Source organism: Phalangium opilio, unplaced genomic scaffold (assembly GCF_054372755.1).
Source record: "Phalangium opilio isolate 3A_F unplaced genomic scaffold, DU_Popi_V2 ptg000095l_1, whole genome shotgun sequence".
Taxonomy (NCBI): domain Eukaryota; kingdom Metazoa; phylum Arthropoda; class Arachnida; order Opiliones; family Phalangiidae; genus Phalangium; species Phalangium opilio.
Window position 1 is genome coordinate 2,867,530 of NW_028324200.1, and position 16,804 is coordinate 2,884,333.

Consider the following 16,804-nt stretch of genomic DNA (forward strand, 5'->3'; position numbering starts at 1 on the left):
GACCTCATCCGTTATCCGTCTGGACTGCTGACGCGTACGCGACGAACACTCGTGTCTTTTCACCCGGAATGATCCCCCGCGTTCGCGTACACGTTCATCCTTCCCAACCTCTATGGAGTGACGATGAGATGGCATTGACCCTGAAAATTAAAGCAATGGAACGAGTCTATTACGTATAAATACATTGATACTTTTTTAAAAATCTCAAAAATGTACCGACCTTACAAAATTTGTATATAACAAGTAGAGATTTGTCCCCTCAAAACAGGATCTTCAAAATTTAACGCTACCGGAAGTTGAGGTAAGTTCCCTGTGACGTAGAAGGTGAAAAAATGTTAGAGAAATAAGTTCAATCTTAAGCGTAATTTTATGAGTGGCTAAAAGTGCGCCTCTTTTTTGGGTAGAATGAAACTAAAACAGGAAAAACATGTGAGAGGTGGAAATAAACAAGATAATTAGCAATAATTTGGGGTAGAAACAAGTCCAATTTAGCCATAATTTGGAAAATGTGGAACTTTATCAGTTGATAAAAACAGACGCTCCAGTGATGTTCTTGCTAAGCCTATTTTGAAAATTTTAATTTCAGCGCGATAGCCGAGCTCTCGTTCATTTACATGGTTTCTAAAAATCTGCTTGTAGCACGCAACTTTTGATCGAGAAAATACCTTTTAATGGCTTTGGGTCAGTGATGCCATATTGCGCAGCTTCTCTAAAATAATGGCTGGCTTTTGGCTGTAAATTGAACTTTTCGGGGTTCTTCTTTGGCTTTCTGTAATTAAAATACCGCCAACAGGCCAAGATCATTAGAATAGAGTCATTTCTTTCCCATATATGACAACATCATAACCCTCTATCTTTTATTTTAGTGAAATTGCTGCTCTATTTCTAAGAAACTGCCAATTTTAAGCCTTTTTGGAATCATACATTTCGTCAATTTATGATTAAATGGTTTAATTTTCCTTTTGGGTTTTGTATATGGTCGTAGTACGTAATATCAGGAGTTCATAATAACCCTCCTTCGGGGGGAAGTACGAAACTGGCCATAGAGCTAATGGTAAAAATCGCGAACAACAAGTTTCTGTCGTTGCGCATAGAAAGGATTAGCCTGTTTATGGACATACAACCTTACAGGATATCTATGCTCCTTTGTCTTTCGTTCCAAAACTTCCGTTGGCTGGGAAGCAGCCTGGGATCTCCGTCGAAAAGAAAAATCGTATCTATTGCGCAGTATTCGGTTAACTTACCTTTTTAATAATTAACGGTCGTTTGTCCAGAGTGAGATCCCACGTTTTGGTTGCTTTCTTGTATCAGGGCGTTGTTTATGGTTAACGACCCGCCGCTGTTGTGGTTCACTATGAAGATCTGTTGAATTTGACTCGCCGGCGCAAAAATGTTTGTGGTTTTTTTCGTCTTTTCCCTTGCCAACAAAGATGCAATGCGTCGATTCTGTTTGTTTATGGTCTCCGTCAACTGGGCCAGTTCCCTTTCTCGGGCCTCAATCTCGTCGATGTCCTTTCTCGAAGGGCCAGCGGTGTTTATTTCCGGCTTCCCCGCCTCTCTCTCTAATTTCTCTTTTTCAACCCTTTCCTTGTCTTCGTTCAAGCCGGGTACATCCGTCGGAAGATTTGAAGTCTCTTCATAAGGATCTTCAGTCTGAACTGATCTCGATTCCGCCGCCCCGCTCTCCGCTCGTTCATTCGAAATTTCTCTTTCTTTCGCCTTTCTTTTTTCGTGTTCATCAAACAATTTCTTTATTTCTTTAACGGAATCTTTTGCGAAGGACAAAGCGGTGCGGCCATAATTGTCAGTCGGGTGAATTTCGGCGCCTTCTTCCAGCAACAATCTGATGTCATTCAAGTGACCCAACAGTGAAGCGACGATTAAGGCCGTGACGCCATCTTCCTGTGCCTGATTGACTTGCGCCCCATTTTGGATCAAGTGAGTGACGACATTCAAGTGCCCAAAATAGGAAGCAAGGAGCAAGGGTGTCACCCCCTTATTATTGGCCTGATTGATTTCCGCCCCATTTATGATCAAGAAAGTGACGACATCCAAGTGACCATTCTCGGAAGCGATGGACATGGGTGTGGCGCCATCTATCAGTGCCTGATTGACTTGCGCCCCGTTTTGGATCAAGTGGGTGACTACATCCAAGTGACCATTCTGGGAAGCGATGTACAAGGGTGTGGCGCCATTATAATTGGCCTGATTGACAATCGCCCCGTTTTGGATCAAGTGAATGACGACAGCCAAATGACCATTCTCGGAAGCGATATACAGGGGTGTGAAGCCATCTTTCTTTGCCTGATTGACTTGCGCCCCATTTTGGATCAAATGAGTGACGACATTCATTTGACCATTCTGGGAAGCGATATATAAGGGTGTTATGCCATTATTATTGGCTTGATTGACATGTGCCCCGTTTTGGATCAAGTGAATGACGACATCGAAGTGACCATCCTGGGAAGCGATGTGCAAGGATGTCCAGCCATCTTTACTGCCCTGATTGACTTCCGCCCCATTATGGATCAAGTGAGTGACGACATCATAGTGACCATAAAGGGAAGCGCCGAACAAGGGTAAGAAGCCATTTATATTGGCCTGATTGACTTGCGCCCCATTTTGGATCAAGTGAGTGACAACATCCAAGTGACCCTTATAGGAAGCTATGAACAAGGTTGTGGCGCCATTGTTAAGTCCCTGGTTGACTTGCGCCCCATTTTGGATAAAGTGAGTGACGATATCCAAGTGACCATTCTGGGAAGCGATGTACAAGGGTGTGGCGCCATTATTATTGGCCTGATTTACTTCCGCCCCATTTTTGATCAAGTGAGTGACGACATCCAAGTGACCATTCTGGGAAGCGATTAACAAGGGTGTCCAGCGATCTTTTTTGGCCTGATTGACTTGCGCCCCATTTTGGATCAAATGAATGACGACATCCAAGTGACCAATCTCGGAAGCAAGGAGCAAGGGTGTGGCGCCATTATTATTGGCCTGATTGACTTCCGCCCCATTTATGATCAAGTGAGTGACGACATCCAAGTGACCATTCTCGGAAGCGATGAACAAGGGTGTGGCGCCATTATGCTTGGCCTGATTGACAATCGCCCCGTTTTGGATGAAGTGAATGACGACATCCAAATGACCAATCTCGGAAGCGATATACAGGGGTGTGAAGCCTTCTTTATCGGCCTGATTGACTTGCGCCCCATTTTGGATCAAGTGGGTGACGACATTCATTTGACCAATTTGTGAAGCGATATACAAGGGTGTTTTGCCATTATTATTGGCCTGATTGACATGTGCCCCGTTTTGGATCAAGTGAATGACGACATCGAAGTGACCATTCTGGGAAGCGATGTGCAAGGATGTCCAGCCATCTTTTTCGCCCTGATTGACTTCCGCCCCATTTTGGATCAAGTGAGTGACGACATCCAAGTGACCATAATGGGAAGCGCCGAACAAGGGTAAGAGGCCATCTTTATTGGCCTGATTTACTTGCGCCCCATTTTGGATCAAGAGAGTGACGACATCCAAGTGACCATAATGGGAAGCGATATACAGGGATGTGAAGCCATCTTTATTGGCCTGATTGACTTGCGCCCCATTTTGGATCAAGTGAATGACGACATTCAAGTGACCATAATGGGAAGCGATATACAGGGATGTGAAGCCATCTTTATTGGCCTGATTGGCTTGCGCCCCATTTTGGATCAAGCGAGTGACGACATCGAAGTGACCATTCTGGGAAGCGATGTACAAGGGTGTGGCGCCATCTTTCTTTGCCTGATTGACTTTCGCCCCATTTTGGATCAAAAGAGTGACGACATCCAATTGACCATAAAGGGAAGCGATGTACAAGGGTGTGGCGCCATCTTTCTTTGCCTGGTTGACTTTCGCTCCATTTTGGATCAAGTTTGTGACGACGTCTAAATGACCATTCTGGGAAACAACCGCTAGGGGTGTGGCGCCATCTTCCTTTGCCTTATTGACTTGCGCCCCTTTTTGGATCAAGTTAGTGACGACATCCAAGTGACCATTCTGGGAAGCTATGTACAAGGGTGTAACGCCATCTTTCTGTGCCTGATTGATTTGCGCCCCATTTTGGATCAAGTGAGAGACGACATTCAAGTGACCTTCCTGAGAAGCGACGTACAAGGGTTTGGCGCCATCTTCCTCTGCCTGATTGACTTGCGCCCCTTTTTTGATCAAGTGAGTGACTACATCCAAGTGACCATTATGGGAAGCGGCGAGCAAGGGTGTGATGCCATTATTAATGGCCTGATTGACTTGGGCCCCGTTTTGAATCAGGTGAGTGATGACGTTCAATTTGCCTTCCCTGGATGCTAAGTATAAGGGTGTTCTGCCTTCATTGTCGATCGCCTCAATTCGAGCTCCTTTTCCAAGAAGTAGTTTGACGATTTCTACATGTCCATTTAGGACAGCGACGTGTAAAGCCGTACCACCATTTTCCTCCTCCCGCTTGTCTGGGTCTTCCCCTCTCGCCAATAATGTCTTTACTCTTTTTACGTCACCAACCAGCGAAGCTTCGAGTAAGGTCGATGAGTTCCGTATTCTTCTGAACCACTCCATCAGATTCCAAGGGTTTAATACCTAAGAAATTTCTTGTTTCATTTCGAGAGGGAGATTGTGCACCTTAATTATAAAGGCGTCTGATTGGTGACTGCGTAATTCTGGACATTGCTCCTCGCAACACATTCGTGTATTTACAAGGGGATGTACACTAATGACTGGTGACGTCAGGGACAGGGAAGTTACTCGGATCCGCTTGGTTTTTCATTTCACCGCGATCGCATTTCGAGTCTAACAACATTAAAGAAAAGCCGTCAAAACCAAACATGGAAGAGTTCTAGCATATTTCATCCAAAATTGATCAATTGATAGCGATGGCGTTCTAAACTGCACTCACTTGGATTGATGTAGCCCATAGGGTTGGGACTTTCACCGGTGCGTCGGTGTTTTGCAGGAAAATGTCGCGTTTGATCTCGAATTCTTGTTTTCCCAATGAGAGAAATGACCTTCCGCTGTAAGACAGACTGATCAATGAGTTGGAACCTTCAACATCCGCAATTACTCGATTCGACGTGGTTTGCCCATTCTGAAATTGTCTCCGTCGTGAAATTACCTGGAAAATGTCCTTGTCGGAGTTTAGAGATGCCGAAGACTCTTTTGTTTCATGGTGCGCGTATTATAGATGGCCTCGGGTCATTGAAATCCTGGAAAATACAACGAGTTTTGTAATTGACCTACAAGAAATAAAATGAAATTGGAAAATGTTTAGCAAGGGAAGGCAATTTCATTTTAGTGGAAAACAACAGTTTTTGGGTTTACGAGAATTACAAAATTGCACAATAAATTTGTTTTTAAAAGATAATTGTTCAAATGAAGAGTTGACTTGTTTGTAACTCAGTAACATTCTTAAGAAATATCCCTATCGACATTAACAACTAGCTTTTGAACTAAAGAATAATTCGGGAAATAAAATTGAAGGAATCATTTGAGGAATCTGGGAATTTATTGCTAACTCTGAACAAGTTGTTTCCCGAACTGAACCTCTCTTAAATCAAGTTCTACCTTTTGAATTTCGTTGCCTTCGATTGAGATTTATGATCAGAAACTATTTGAAAATTAACTTTAACATTTCGATGTCCGTCTCTCGATTGTTGTACTTTGAAAGAGATTGGGAGACTTCCTTGACCCCGCCCAAAAGGAACGACCACCTGCAAATCAAAAATGATTAAAATGGTTGCAATTTTTAAGATGCAAAACCATAATTCAAGAAAGAACTCTCGAATTTGATGAAGTTACCTCGAATGACTTTGTTTCTTTATGGGAGAATGGAGATTCAAGGGGTGTTTCACTCCGCCGTTCCGTGGAGCGGATCACCGACTCTAAGCTGCTCTTTGACGCTCACGAATGACGACTGCCACTGTCTCATCAACCAGCTCCCAAATCCTGAAAATTTTCAATTTAACCTCTTTAGTCAAGGAATCAGCACCAATGGTCCTGGTCCATATTGAAGTAACATCGCCCCTACGGTGGTCGCTCAAACCAAGCGCCATTTTCGAAGGTACAATGCTGCCAGACTTTTGGCCTACCATTTTTTTGGAGTACTGATTTTCGTCGGCTACGGTTCATTCCGTTTTTAGACACAGAACATGCGTAAAGTTTCTTTTTTATTTATGGCAAACTTTAATTGGCTTAATTCCTTAACTATTTAATTAAATTAGAGACCTCAATCTGTAAACGTGGATGAAAGTATTATAAAATTTTAAAGAATTTTATAATTGTGCCCTCTAGTTCTCTCAATTATGAAGCGGACGATAATCAGTTACCAGAACCACGGGGTTCACGGGTAGTTGAGCGGTTTTCAAAAGAGCGTTTTGGAATAAAGCGGTTCCCAAAACAGCGGTTTGCAAAACCGCGTACAAGCAAATCCGCGGTTGCTGTTTCCGCGTTTCTCAATACAGCGCTTTTTCTCAATACAGCGGTTGCTGTTTCCGCCCAAACTGTGATTGATAGGGAGGGAAATCTCTATTATATTAAGTATATAGGACAAAGAACAATATTATGCAAAAAGGAGTAATGTTTTATCGGAAGTAAATATAAAATATAATTTTTTGGAAAAGGCATATTATTTTGGGAAGTTAATGAAGATAAACAACAATATTTTGGAAAAGGCTTACGAAACAACGCTCAAGATATAAACGCTGTAATCAAAATGCGCTAAAACGAGAAATGGCTATAATGGCAAACGCGTTTATGAAAAAGCCGTTTTGGACAATGCTGTTTTGATAACACGCCCAATCGATAACATACCGAACCACGGCCCACCCTCTTACGGACGTGATCGGGTTAGTCATGTTAAAAAAAGCCCTCACTCCATAAATGGCGGCCAATTTATATTTTTCCCGCGGAGTTCTTGAGATCTCTGCTTCGCTCAAATGGACCAATACTAATCAATTCTCGAATGTAGTTTGGCATAGAGCCGCGAGTGCCTCGTAAGTATGAGACTAGCTATCCTTTGTGACATAAAATGATTACACGCGTTTCTGTGTCGTCATAATTACAGTTCAACTTTCCAATTTCGATTCAGAAAGCCGGAAAGTCTCAGTTGATTTACATAATATAAGAAGTGTGTGTGGCCCGAAGTAGTCTCTTATTGACCTCGAAATAATTGTTGCCTGACTGTCTCTAGGATTTTAAAGGGCGAGTCTGATTTTAAAATACACTTTTCAAGTACAATTTAAGGGTAGGTGACTATGGGTTCTCTTTCTCTTTAAAATGAGACAAATGTCGTTAAAGTCGGTTAACATTTCACCAAGATACGAATTTTTTAAAATTATCTTTTCAATTCCTCGTCAAAATGACGTAAGAGGTTGGTTTACAGTTCAATGTTTCAAACTAGGCTTAGCAACGAAATTAAGCCTTAGATTAGGCTTAAACCTAAAGATTATTTCTCGTAAACCTTTCACCTCTCTAAGGCATCATATACTAAGCAATAAAGGTATTTAAAATGTTACGATTTAATTGGGAAAAACTTAACCGGAGCCTACGTTAATCAAGGCCCGCGCATGGTCTTCTGGCTATGGGCGGCATTGAGAGTACGCGCCTGCTTGTTTTTTGCACTTGATTCTCGAAAAGGGCGCTTTTAGATAGTAAATGCCAAGGGATCTTCCATTTATTTGAATTTGTTAAGCGGGAAGATTAGAGGGATCATGCATAAAAATGTTTATACTAAAATATTTATTTAAATATAGGAAAGTCATGCATTTCTTATATATTATTATAATAATTATTAAAAAGATGATAAAATTTATAATAATAATTATTAGAAAGAAAAAATTTATAATAGTTATTATTAGAAAGTTAAAATTTATAATTATTATTCTTAGAAAGATAAAATTTATAATAATTATTATGAGAAAGATAAAAAATTTATAATTACTAAATTAGAAAGATAATAAATATCATATTATTAATAGAAAGATGAAAATCATGTTATTTTTATTAGAAAGTTAAAATAATCACTATGTAAGAAATACAATAATTATAATTATGTCCTTTCCACCCAGCTGTTATAACGCTCCAGGCAGTTTACGGAATACGCGCCTTGTTCTCTCACTCTCTCCCCGTACGAAACATGATTTGGATTGCGACACGCGTTCCAATCACCCGCGAAAAGCAGATTTTAAATTTAAAACCGTAATCCTAAGAGCGCACCAAGCGGCGACAAGCGGCGAACTAAAATGCCAAAAATAAATCCTCGAAAGCTAGGATGCGCGGGCCTTGATTAACGTAGGCTCCGACTTAACAGTTTAGCTCGCACATTCAAAATACAGATTTTCCAATAAATATCATTTCTTGGAGGTATAACTATATGATAATTAATTACATTTATGTCGCGGAAACTGTTTTAATCAATATTTTCATGACCATAAAAACCGAACCAGTTCCTTCTTCCTAGCCACCAAATACCATAAAGTAACTAAAAATTTAACCTAACCAAACCTAACGTATAATATGTAGGGTAAAATATAGAAAAACATGAAAAATATACATTTTAATTAATTTCCACACCTTAATTTTAACAAATTATCCTATAATTAACCTTGAATAAGTGAAATTTATTGAAAAAATTATTTTGAACGTGCCACCTAAACCGTAAAGTTTAGCCTTTAATTGAGAATTGCCGCTTGAACAGAAGCTATAAAATAGCATTTTCAATCACCATGTCCCACCAATTTCCCACGCTAATTTCCTCACAAAAGTTCGATAGATCTTCTACAACAATAGTCCTACAGTATGCGGAATTTTACTCCTATAAAACCTCATTATTTTCTCATCTGAAACTCGGAGGTGGCCCGTTTCCGAAACTGTTCTATTTTTGACACCTTAAAGGTAAGTTCCACCCTGGGTAACATATGGGCTTTAATCAAGGGCACTATAGTATAATTCAATATTCAATTAGTTATTTTAATAAAAAACGTCTAGTTTAATTATAATTACCAACTTTTCACCTTATAATTTGAATATTACTACCCTGCGTGTTGGCTTTCCTGCCAAACTTTACTTCTTACCCTGGCCAACATAGTGATTGGCTGAGAAAATGTGTGGCTGGTATTGGTTGAATTCACTCGTCTGCTCTTTCTCCATAGACATGAATTTAGGGTTACTAATTTCAGGCAATTTTTGACAGAAAAACCTAATTTTATAATGCCGCGAATTAACCCATATGACGTTGAGCCAGAATACACTGAAGAGGAGTTACAAGAACGAGAAAATGCTCTTCAAAACCAGAGTGAGGAAATTTTATTCGACGTAAACATAGAACAAATGATAGAAAACTGCTCTTGTGAAAACTGTGTTCCTGGCTGGTTAGGCCTTGGTTCCCTTGAGGAAAAAACAGTAATATTGAAGACCTACCTAAATCAAAAAGATATCAGGGTTGGTTTCATTTGCTGCCAGCAGATTGATCAATTTGCTTTATTGTTGAATACAAATACTGACCAACCATTGAAATGTATAACTGAAGATTACGATTATCAGGCCATGTGTACGCGAAAAAGGATCTTAGAAACATTTTATAAAAGTTATTTACATTCTCGAAGGCTTCCTCGTCCACCAGCGGTTATAGCTAATCGTACTTATCGATATACCGCGTATCGCAGCTGTACGCATTTTGTTTACAATAAACTTGGCAGAAATGTTAGAAAAGCGTTGCCCGTTTGCGTCATTCTCAACATCAGGAAACATTTTCCAGAATTAAACGTCGAAGATTATACGAGTTATAAACCAGGAGTTGAAGTTGAAGATTTTCGGCGCAACTGACATGTTTTTAGTTCTTTCTCAAAGGGAAATATTTTTGTCTTTACCCTAAACGTTCCTCAAAACAAATATTTTTAGTCATTAATTACCATAACGTTTATAAACGTGTTAACTCAAAATAATTTGAAAAATAGCTTCAAGTGATATCAATAGTCAAAAATACTAAATGTGATATATGAAAGTAGGGCCAACTAATTAAAAACAGCGACTACTGTGATACTGAATATACGTAGGGTAGTAATATTCAAATTGTAAGTTGAAAAGTTGGTAGTTATAATTAAACTAAACGTTTTTATTTTATTAAAACAACTAATGGAATATTGATTTATATGATACTGCCCTTGATTAAAGCCCATATGTGACCCAGGGGGAACTTACCTCTAAATTGAATATTATTTACGCGTTGGTAATTAACATTTTGGAAACTCTGCTGATAAATCAAGTATTGCCTTCTCTAATACTATGCGTGGGCAGGGTGAAATAAATTTAAAATGTGGTATCTCAGATTTGACGAGAGTCCACGTTAGATATCGCTTTTTGAAGGAAAAACTATTTAAAGGGAAGAGTTTGAAATCTCGATTACGATTGCCCGTGTTTAAAACCAACCTAGTTGGTTTACAACGCATTAATTTATTACTATTTACTTTCATACTAAATAGAACATTACATTTGACGGTTGATGGGGCTTTTAAATTCAAAAAACTATAAATTCAAAAAGCAAGCACCGTCTTTCTTTTTATTTTACTTTAAAAATATTTAATGGTTAACAATGATTAGTTTAACAAGCACATTCGCTAGTTTCACTTTCAAATCTTGCTCATAGTTGGTTAATTATACAGGTATACATTTTAGAAATATAAAAGGCAATGATTCAAGAGTTTATAGAATATAGTAAATTTTTCTAAAATAATCGGCGTTTTTTAGCAGTTCTGACCAATTCACCTTTATCAGGGCAAGGAATTGGAGCCGTGTTTCTTTTTCCTTTATGAATTTTTGCTAAATCTACAAGAGGAATATCATCTTCATCCATTTGTTTTCTTTTAACAATATTTTCAAGAATATCGTAAATGAAATCGTAGGACTTCGGTTCTTTCAAGGGCCTGGCATGCCATTCACCAGTAGCTTTTGAGAAAACATATTCAAATTCCTCTTTGTTTTGATTCTGACCCGAGTCCTCTTTCTCAAAAAAAAATTTTCGGCTAACGTTGAAATTGTGATCCAGCGCCGTCAGCATCGTTCTAGCTTCCATCACCTCACTGTCAAACTCTTGCCGTTTAGGGCAATATTTCACCATTAAACTGTGATATGATTCCAAAGATGAAGTATGCGAGAATGCATTCACTTGCTTCAAATCTTTTAAAAGATTAGCATTGTGGACTATATTTACAAGCGCATCATGAGGATCTGTGTCTGGTGTAAGCCACTTTTTCTTTCTTTCAGCTTCGTGGGATAACTTGTCATGGATACAAGATTGAAAATGGGGGAGGCTGGGAAAGACGTGTACATTGGTGACATGAAAGCATACAGATTTCCACATGTCTATTAAGACATCAACATCGCCGTTACACATTTCCGAGCAATACCACATATGTCGGCTCAAAGATTTAACCCACGCATCTAAGTCATGGTTTTTTTTCTTACGAGCAGCTAATTTAATTTTGTTTCGAAGACTTTTAGAAAGATGCCACACGTCGAACTGATGATCTATTTCTTCGTAGTTTTCTCTAAGAAATTTTCGAATTTGGACATGGCGATCACTAGTCAGTTGATTAATTTTTACCCCACGCTCATCCATATTCGCCAAACATCTTTTTAGGCCTTCCAATTCCATGTTAGTTGATTTATAATTAACTTCCGATCTGTTAACTAATTCGAAATGAATGCATTTGTTTGTGCTTTGGTCCATTAAAGTTACTGTGCAATATTTTGAGTTATGCCCCGGAGAATCGTAACGGCCATCAGTAGAAACTATTTTTTCTGGGCACTGTTTGAACTCCGCTATTACTTTATTTTCTTCTCTTCTCCAAGCTGCTTTTATTTCCGGAACTACGAAATTACGCTGAATATCATAATAGGTGGATTTTCCAATACCCATCAATCCCATATACTTAAAAATAGAATCGACTCTGTGAAACGTTGTCCCAGAAAGTAAAATGCTAGAAGCTAAAAGTAAATTTCCTGCGGGCATTTTCCCCAATAAGGGCTGTGATTTCCAAATACTGGTATGTCCACTTGTACACATTAATTTAATAGTTACTTGAGTACCTTCATTTTCACTCTTTAACGATTCAGAAACATCTATTGGGCTTGTACAGTTATTTTCATGGCAACGTACTCGACAAAGCAGTTGGTCAAGTTGACTTTCGAAAACTATGTATTTTCTATCTTGTACTAAGCTTTCTTTCGATTGAGTAGTTTCTGATTCCAAGAGGGAAGTGGTAGTATTGTCAAAACTAGGCTCGTACAATGAGGCATTCGCTGAATCACAATTTTCTTCCTCATAGTTGTCGGACTCCTCAGAAATCAAGCTCAGACAAGGTGACAGAAGTTTTTTTTGCACTCCTAAATTTCTCTTGGGAGTGGAAGTTAACTCCACTGTACCTGCTTCAATACGCATTGGGCTTAACAAGTGAAGCGATGACGCTGCGTAAGTGTGGTCTTTTTTAACAAGAGTGACTGCTTCTATACGTAAGTTATCCATTTCTGTCCGGATACTCTCTTCAGTACATGTATCTGTTCCAACGCTAACTTTAGCAGCATCATCCGCCAAATTACTATTCGTCTGTACCTCAACTGACCTTGAGATTGTTATAGCACTAACTTCAACCGAAACTGTATTAACTGGTGGACGTGGATGATCTAATATTTCTTCTGATACAGTTTGGTCTTCACTGGGAATATCCGTCGCTTCAGAGGAACACTCACTCGTTTCGGGGAGATTTAATGTTGGAAAGGAACCAAATTTCAGAGACCGTTTATTTTTTCCATCGACAGTGATACAGTCTTTTGTAAAATGATTTTCACAAACACGAAAATGATCAAACTTTTCTTTACCCCGACTGGTGGACGGCAAAGGCTTATCTGTTTTGGGCCCAAAATAATGTTCCCTAACGTGATCTTTCGCAGCTATAAGCCATTTTTTTGCAAGAACTGAATATTTTGTAGGATCAGGAACTCGGAAAAAACTAATTCCCCACCTGGAAGCGTAGTTTTTACACCCTTTAATTATACAAACTGGCATTATGAAAGCAATAATTGGCGAGACGCGACTGCCTAATAGAAAAGCGTCTGCACTCAGCGCTAGCAACAATTTCATTCGTTTAAAACATCAGCCTATCAGCGAACTGACCGGAAAATCTTTACAGGGAAGCATCAGTGCAGGGGAAATGGAGGCGCTCATTTCAAATAATAAAAATGCATATATCTTAATTACAAATAATAATTACAAAAAATAATTTGGTAATTTCACTTTTTGTCCTAGTACTATTCATTTGAAACCATATGTTACTCAGGGTGGAACTTACCTTTAAAAACCAATAGCCCCTTTCTGCACAATTTTTGAAAACTCACTTCTACACGGTTCGCAAGTAAAACATTTTTATTTTTTTGTTGATTACATTTTAAAACCCTGAAACTTGAGCCGCTGGCCCATTGGACTGAATCCCAATGTCAGGTTTATGATCGTAAAATGTTCGATGCTATTTAACGCTAGATTTATTTTTAATGCAGTTTTTATCAACGGAATTAATAAATAAAATGCATCTTTCAGTTTTAATATTCAACAAAAAAAACATACTTGTTCCAATGTGTTCGTCTATCAATACACGTTTCTATATCGATGGCGATATTGTAATGGTCAAATCACAAGTTTAAAGTAAATAGCAATCGTCTATTGCAGAATAGCCTTACCTTACAAAACAAAACCCTACACAAACCAAACCTAAGCCAGGGTTCGTACACGACCTGGAAATCCTGGCAAAGTCAGGGAAATTGAAAATGAGCCTAAAAGGTCAGGGAAATGCCAGGGAAATTTAAAATGGACCTACAAAGTCAGGGAAAAACATATTGGAGGGAAATTTAAAGTCTGAATAAGGGTGACCAGAATATGTGTTTGTCTGAGCCCCATATTCGCGGAGCTTGGTCCGGTTATTGAAACGAATTATTTCGCAAATTTTTATAACAATAACAAAACTCGTGGGAAAATGATTCGAGTGAATTTTGATTGGTTTTCATATATGTTCGCCATGTACCCTTATTGCAAATGGTCAGGGAAATTTGTGGAATTTAGTGAGGGAAAACTTGGAAAAGTCAGGGAATTTCATTCCAATAATTTTGTACGAACCCTGTAAGACCAAAATCTTTGCAAAAATGGCTTATGGTGAAAGGGGTGAACTAAAATTTCTATGTAAAAATTGTGCGGTATTGAGCTACGATTCTCAAAAATTGTGCGGAAATGGTCATCCCCGTGAATTCTAAATAACAGAAACGAAACCAATGTTCCATTATTCCTATACTATGCTATAAAACCTCATTATTATTTGAAGTTCCACAAAACCAATATCCCATTTTTCACGTATAAAGGGTATTTTCTATTATTCTTTTGATTCCCCGCGACTCGCGCAATTTAATTTAGAAATCGTAACTGCATCACTTACCATTATGATGTCTCTGACTTGTTGGACCTGGTTACTATTCGCACCTGGATGAGCACCGTTTCTGACGCTCGCCTCACCCCATAAACACTTTTTAAACGTTGAAATTGCGAGACACCATTGTAATATCCAACGAAACCAAGGTGACTCCTTTTATCTCCCTCAACCGTTCAATCGATCACGTGATGTTTGTTAGATTAAGGCACGCCATTTCTATCTCGAATCCGCATAATTTGCCCCGAATCGAACCTTTCTTTCCCTATGTTAGAAATAAATCTACATTGATAAGTTCTTTTATCGGAGATTAGAGAAGCGCCTGACTCCATTGTTTTTCCTGGTAAGTTTTTATGATAGTTTTGAAACCTCCCTTCGAAGCGATGGCGTCAGCCTCACAACGGGTTTCTATTGTCAGTGTTATCATTCCTAATCCTTCACCTTTCCAAAATGGAGAGTGTCGTTATTCGCAAGAATTAACCAGATACGAAATATTTTTTGAGTTTAATTCCGCTCATCAATTTTGAAGATAAGACAGGTAGTCAACGAAAACAACAACACCACTTGAAAGAATCGTACCTTTTACATTAGCTTAGCCAGAATATGATACAAAGAGTCCCCCTCCATTTGGCACTTTTACGTTAATGCCAATTAAAAGTTAATGCTGCCCCATCCAAAAATAAGGATTCATTTCCTACCAAGGAACAAAGGATGAAGAGGAATTCTGGATAAGTTTGGAGAACAGAAAATAAATAATCAAGAGCTTCGTTTGCCAGGGCTCATACAAACCTGGAAAACAGAAACTTCGGAGGTGGTGGGCGTGTCGCAGCCCATGTGACTCGACGCGTAAGTGTCCCCCAAGTAACAGCATTTCTTGATCGCCAAATGAATGAAACCACCTCTAAAACAATCGAAACAAATTGGTCAGCAACTTTGGTATTGCGTTGTAAACCCAGCGTTGTCCAGTGGTCCGATATACAGCTTCTAAGAAATTCCATATTTTCGAAGCTATTTACCAATAATTTCAGGAGCTCTTAATGCTCGGGGGGGGGGGGGTAGGGTCTTGAAGCCACCTGGACTTGGGTTACGAACCCCGTCCGTGGTGCAAGATTCTAGTACAATACGAGAGGACAAAGCGGGAGAGGGAATATATTGAAAGATACTTGAATACTATCACCAAGAGAATACAGAAGAGAGTATTATCATGGATAAAGAATGCACGTGAGCGTGAAATATGTTTTCACACTAAAGGATAGGCAACTCCCTATCTCGAACGACAGCTTATTCCGAATATCCTCTGTTACAACAACGCTTGTCAGCACGCGCAAAGCTAGTTCTCTATGTAACCTAGCTTTGTACGTGCTGACAAGAGACAAAGAAACTTCAGGATCCTCAGGATTTAAAATATCCCAGCTCGAGTGCACGGAACTCTGGGCCTTAGTTTGAAATAAGTGTGAAATTTGTCACAGCCTACTACACCTATTTGAAACTAAGGCCTAGAGGTCCGTGCATTTTAAAACATCGGGAAAATATGCAAAATATCACATATGACGATATTTTCATTTCGTTCTTACGATTTTATTAATAATCGTGTTAAACCTAATATTACAAATAATTTCACATGAAATCCATCAACGTCCCATATTTGTAGACATACTCAAACTTTCTCATATAATAGTTGTTGTGCTAACTTAACAAAGTAAATAATCGACGTATCCCTCCGCGTATGAGACGAATGTCATTCATTGTTCAATCTACTACCCCCCTGCACACGTGAACTAATTACGTACGTTAACCAAATCCGTCATTTCTTGTTCAAAGTAAATATCGATTTTTTTTAATCGATCTTAGGTTTATCTGTCACGTTTTTAAACAATTGTACATTTACTCCCACCATGGTCAACAAATTCAATTTATAAGATTCGGCTACAGTATCCAATCAATATATCAGAAACAAATTTACTTCCAATTGGCATAACAGCCTAAACAACTTAAAGGAAAAGAGCGGGTAAAAGGAAAATATTACAAAAAATAACTGATCTTTTATAACAGAATTATTAGCAATTAATTAGTCTTAAAAATAATCAAGGACTACTGCGCCATCCACCATTGGTTTAGTGCAGGCGTCTGCTAAATCTAAACTACCTTGCCCCTACGGGATTGGTTGAATTGTCACAGGCTGAGAGATGTAAGGGCTAAGAGGTTCGAATTAGCAGACGCCATTAAAGCAATGTCTTTGATTTTTTAAGACTAATTAAATGATAATTATCGTTTGTAATATGAGATGATTTATTTTTTATATATAT

At 38.8% G+C, this 16,804-nt stretch overlaps 2 protein-coding genes across 2 annotated transcripts; both read right to left on the bottom strand.

The window, feature by feature from the left end:
• Positions 1-354: 354 nt before the first annotated feature.
• Positions 355-15,052, bottom strand: LOC149635122 (uncharacterized). The gene is made up of 7 exons (XM_089850926.1): positions 14,508-15,052; positions 5,833-5,979; positions 5,599-5,744; positions 5,150-5,240; positions 4,934-5,048; positions 1,245-4,827; positions 355-769 (listed from the first exon to the last, which is right to left on the bottom strand). The coding sequence occupies exon 6, from the start codon at positions 4,594-4,596 to the stop codon at positions 1,249-1,251; it is 3,348 nt and encodes a 1,115-aa protein (XP_089707052.1). The 5' UTR covers positions 4,597-4,827; positions 4,934-5,048; positions 5,150-5,240; positions 5,599-5,744; positions 5,833-5,979; positions 14,508-15,052; the 3' UTR covers positions 355-769; positions 1,245-1,248.
• On the bottom strand, positions 10,754-13,168 carry LOC149635123 (uncharacterized). The gene is made up of 2 exons (XM_089850925.1): positions 12,118-13,168; positions 10,754-12,030 (listed from the first exon to the last, which is right to left on the bottom strand). Exons 1-2 carry the CDS (start codon positions 13,166-13,168, stop codon positions 10,754-10,756), a joined length of 2,328 nt encoding a protein of 775 aa, XP_089707051.1.
• Positions 15,053-16,804: the final 1,752 nt, after the last annotated feature.